This window comes from Penaeus vannamei, chromosome 39 (assembly GCF_042767895.1).
Source record: "Penaeus vannamei isolate JL-2024 chromosome 39, ASM4276789v1, whole genome shotgun sequence".
In the NCBI taxonomy this organism is placed as follows: Eukaryota; Metazoa; Arthropoda; class Malacostraca; order Decapoda; family Penaeidae; genus Penaeus; species Penaeus vannamei.
The window spans coordinates 8,254,051-8,259,050 of NC_091587.1; the positions used below are offsets into that span (position 1 = coordinate 8,254,051).

General features: G+C 36.1%; 1 protein-coding gene across 1 annotated transcript; it reads right to left on the minus strand.

Annotated features, from left to right (window-relative positions):
* Positions 1–7: 7 nt before the first annotated feature.
* LOC113816400 (uncharacterized) lies at positions 8–941 on the minus strand. Its single transcript, XM_027368471.2, has 2 exons — positions 397–941; positions 8–220 (listed from the first exon to the last, which is right to left on the minus strand). Exons 1-2 carry the CDS (start codon positions 597–599, stop codon positions 145–147), a joined length of 279 nt encoding a protein of 92 aa, XP_027224272.2. The 5' UTR covers positions 600–941; the 3' UTR covers positions 8–144.
* Positions 942–5,000: the final 4,059 nt, after the last annotated feature.

Here is a 5,000-nt window from a genome sequence, read left to right on the forward strand (position 1 = left end):
TTTTTAGCTTTTTGTGAGGTGGCTGAGTCATCGACATCAGATTCTGGTGACCTGGCACTGTGTAATGGGGTGTCAATTCCCCAATCTGGTTCCTTAAACTGCTCAAAGGCCTTTCTACCTCCTGCAATGTAGGTATGTTCCCTCTTACACACAGGATTCAGTTGCCTCTTTGGTGGTGAAGATCTTATCACAAAAGAAGCTGAGATGCTGCTCTCTCTTTCTGCAACAGATACAAAAAACTCTTAAAGTTGTTCTGTGCGATATATTGGTTTACAGCAAGTGGTTCACACCGTGGCTGACTTTTTCAAACTTTGGTTGAAAGTTTTAAAAATGTAATTGTTCATGTAATTCTTGATTATCTTTTTACTATAAGAATGTGAAATAGATTCTGATTACCTGGCACTGTGTGATGGGGTGTCAATTTCCCAGTCTGGATCCTCAGACAGCTCAAGTGCACCTCTATCAACGTGGGTATGGTTCCTTTCATAGGATTCAGCTGCCTCTTTGGTGGTAGAGACCTTATCACAAAAGAAGCAGAGATGCTGCTCACTCTTTCTGCAACAGATAAAAATTAACTCTAGCTTTTCTGTATGATACATTGGTTTACAGCAACTGTTTCACACCATGGTTCACTATCATTTCTAAACTTTGGTTTAAAAATTAATAATGTATAATTCTCTAGTTTCCTTGTACTCTAACAATATGAAATATATTATAAAAAGAAAAAAAATACTAATGTTCATCATATACTATTTCAACAATTAAAGTATAAAACATGAAAAATTATAGTCGGAATTCAGCTTTGAACTTTGTTGCAAGAATAATATTTCGGAAATGTGATACTCCCATTACTGAAGGAATATGTGAGTTGTTCTATTCATGGCTACATGGCTTTATGGAAAGCATTAATTTTGAAATCCCTGTTTTTCTATATGGAATGAACTTATCTGTAATGAATCAAATTTAAAATTAGTATATAGTATGTGTGTGTGTGTGTGTGTGTGTGTGTGTGTGTGTGTGTGTGTGTGTGTGTGTGTGTGTGTGTGTATATATATATATATATTTATATATATATAGTTATATATATTTGTATATATTTATATATATATATATATTTATATATATATATTTATATATATATTTATATATATATATACATATATATATATATGCATATATATCTATAAATGTAAGTGTATATATCTATATCTATATATGCATGTACATATGTGTATATCTATCTATCTATCTATCTATCTATCTATCTATATATATAATTTATATATATATATATATATATATATATATATATATATAATTTATATATATACATATATATACATATATATACATATATATATATATTACATATATACACATATATACATATATATACATATATACACATATATATACATATATATACATATATATACATATAAATATATATATATATACATATACATATATATACATATAAATATATATATATATACATATACATATATATATATATATATATATGTATATGTATATATATATATATATATATATATATATATATATATATATTTATATGTATATATATATATGTATATGTATGTGCTCATATACGGATGCGTGAGCACTTGCAGGGATAGATACATGCGTATGTATAATGATAGGTAGGTTTGCGAGGTATGCAAAAAGGGGTGTTTACATATACACGGGTGAGTATACACTCATGTATACTCACTCACTTATCAATAACATATAACAAGCGCATAAACGGACAGGCGATGTGAACATATGACTAGGTCAGACTATGATGGACATGTATGTAGTTATTTATAACGTAAGAATAAGTATCCATATCCATAAGCATAGATACAAGAATAAATGTGTATGCTTGCATATGCATATGCGTGGGAATGAGCATATGCGTAGTACTTAGAGCATGTGCGGGAATGAATATGTCTGCATCAGGTGCACATACGCACAAATTAAGTTAATAAATAAAATAAAATAAAACATATATGCACTTCTGATAATTAAGCCCAGCTCACGGGAGTAGTGAGCAGGCAGTCAACTCCAGGTAGGACCAAACCTGCTGGGGGGACTTATCAATGGCATTCCGGCTAAATTACTCCCCTCCCACCAAGATACACCTAAGCCAGTAGGTGGGAGGTAAATCGGCTGTCCACCTCCCAAGCATGAGACAAAATATTCAGGAACGGCCCCCATTCCCCGGAGGCGAAGGAGCCCCTGGTTACGGCGGCGATCAGGATCGCTCCGGAGCAGGGGGTGCTAAAAATATCCGGGTAAAGACAGGCCGCCCCACGTTGATGAACCTTTGCACATACAATATAAGGACCATGAGAACTGAATCCGACTTACTAGCTTTACTAGAGGAACTCTCTTCCATTAAATGGGATGTAGTAGGACTCTGCGAAGTTAGAAGACTAGGTGAAGAGCAGAAGTTATTAAATGAGGGACACGTGCTCTATTGGAGAGGAAAACCTCTGGGTAGCAAACAGGAATTAGGGGTAGGATTCTTAATACACAAACGCTTAGAAAAGAACATTGTAGAATTCTATAGTGTCAGCGAAAGAGTGGCTTCTGTAACAATAAAACTAAACACTAGGTACAACTTAAAAATTATTCAAGTCTATGTTCCAACCTGCAGCCACAGTGATGAAGAAATAGAGAGCTTCTATGAAGCCAGCGAGAGAACAAAATCCCATTTCACAATAATTATGGGGGATTTTAATGCCAAAATAGGTAAAAAGACAGAGGGCGAAATCGCAGTAGGGAACCATGGAATAGGCACTAGGAACGAGAGGGGACAAATGCTAGTCGAATTTGCGGAGGCTCGATCACTCAGTATCATGAATACATTCTTCGAAAAAAGACTAGAACGGAAGTGGACATGGAAGTCGCCTTCTGACGTCAAAAACGAAATTGACTTCATAATTTCAAATAGGCGCGATATAATAAAAAATGTAGAGGTTATAAATAAAGTAAATGTAGGCAGCGACCATAGAATGGTGAGAGGCGAAATTAAAATACATCTCAGAAGGGAAAGGAACAAACTAATGAGTAAACCACAGCCAAACTTGGCTAACTTGAGGATCAGAGCAACAGAATTTAGCCTAAACATCCAAAACAGATATTCACTCCTCCGCGACGAAGATCTCAACATCGACCAAATCAATAAACAGTTCAATGACATAATAAAAGAAGCTGCACTTGAAGTAGGCGGAAAGAACGACAATCGAAGCTCCAGCAAGCTCTCGGTAGAAACTAAACAGCTTATGCAAAAACGTAGAGACATGAAAGTATCGTCAAATAGGGACAAGATAGAATTGGTTGAACTAACAAAGACCATAAATAAAAAGAAGAGGGAAGATGTACGGAAATTCAATACTCAAATAATAAATGAAGCAGTGATTTCAGGTACCAGCATGAAAGCAGCTAAAAGAAGACTAGGAATAGGGAGAAATCAAATGTATGCAATTAAGAAACCAGACGGAGAAGTAACACATAACAAGAATGAAATCATCAAAGTAGTGGAAGACTTTTACAGGGATCTATACAACTCAAACGAACAGCCACAAATAGAAGCAAACGCGGTAACTAGCGACGTACCTAATATCACAAAAGAAGAAATAAAAAGAGCACTTAAAGGCATGAAGAGAGGGAAAACACCAGGCGAAGACGGAATTAGTATAGACCTCATATTAGATGCAGGAGACATCGCAACAGTGAAACTAGCCAATCTTTTTAACAAATGTCTTCTCAGCGGAAAAACTCCGAAAGCCTGGAAAAATGCAACAATTATCTTGTTACACAAAAAAGGCGATAAAAAGGATTTAAAAAATGACCGACCCATAAGCCTCCTTTCGGTTGCTTACAAACTGTTCACGAAAGTCATTACAGCTCGCATCTCTGACAGTCTGGATTCCAGCCAGCCTAAAGAACAGGCAGGCTTCCGCAGCGGATTCTCAACAACAGATCACATCCACACGCTCACACAAATAAGAGAAAAAGTAAACGAATATAGGAAACCCCTGTGTATGGCATTCATCGATTATGAAAAGGCATTTGACTCTGTACAAATACCAGCAGTATTAGGTGCTATTCAACAACAGGGAGTTGAGGAGGTATATTGTAATATCTTGGAAGATATATACAAAGATGGGACAGCAACCATCAAACTCCACACAGAAACCGATAAAATACCAATTAAAAAAGGCGTTAGACAGGGCGACACCATCTCACCAAAGCTGTTTACAGCCTGCCTCGAGGAAATATTCAAGAAACTAGAATGGGAAGGGAAGGGTATCAAAATAGGAGACGAACACCTAAACAACCTAAGATTTGCAGACGACATTGTTCTCCTTAGTGAATCAGCTGATGAATTGCAGCAATTAATAAACGATCTGAATAGAGAAAGCCTAAAAGTCGGACTTAAGATGAACAAGAAAAAGACTAAGGTTATGTTCAACAGCAGAGTCCCACTCAAACAAATACATGTACAAGGCGAAGCACTAGAGGTAGTAGACAGGTATATATACCTAGGACAACTCGTGCAGACAGGCACATCAAGTGTGTAGTGTACCCTGAGGTCCACCAGGCTCCGAGTTTCTACATACGGAAATATCTAACATGAAAATATACAAATACCTCCTTAACTTCCATTCTCTGTTAAGAATCGCAATTCATTTTCTTTTTATTTTTGGGGGGTAACTATTTTATTTACTCGCTGAGTTTTGTTTCTTACTATATATACATTCTTTTTATCAATTATCTCAGATGTTTTTTTAAGGTACTTAGCCTTGCCACATTTCACCGCTTTTATTTTTAGTATCTCATTTCACTTTATTTTACCTTTGAAAGATATGCCCCCGAATTTCGCGTGGGCCAATCAGGTTAACGGGCGTGTAGCTCCAGCCAATCAGAGTCATTCTAGGTCGTGCCCCCTGTGTGTGATTTTCAGGGGCGCGGGATTTCACGCTCAC

What these genes read in the sequence shown, in the direction of transcription:
- LOC113816400 (XM_027368471.2), bottom strand. Translation starts at nt 599, where the DNA reads ATGTATCATACAGAAAAGCTAGAGTTAATTTTTATCTGTTGCAGAAAG. An exon ending in ACCCCATCACACAGTGCCAG is followed by an intron (nt 221 to 396) that starts GTAATCAGAATC and finishes TATCTGTTGCAG; the next exon opens with AAAGAGAGAGCAGCATCTCA.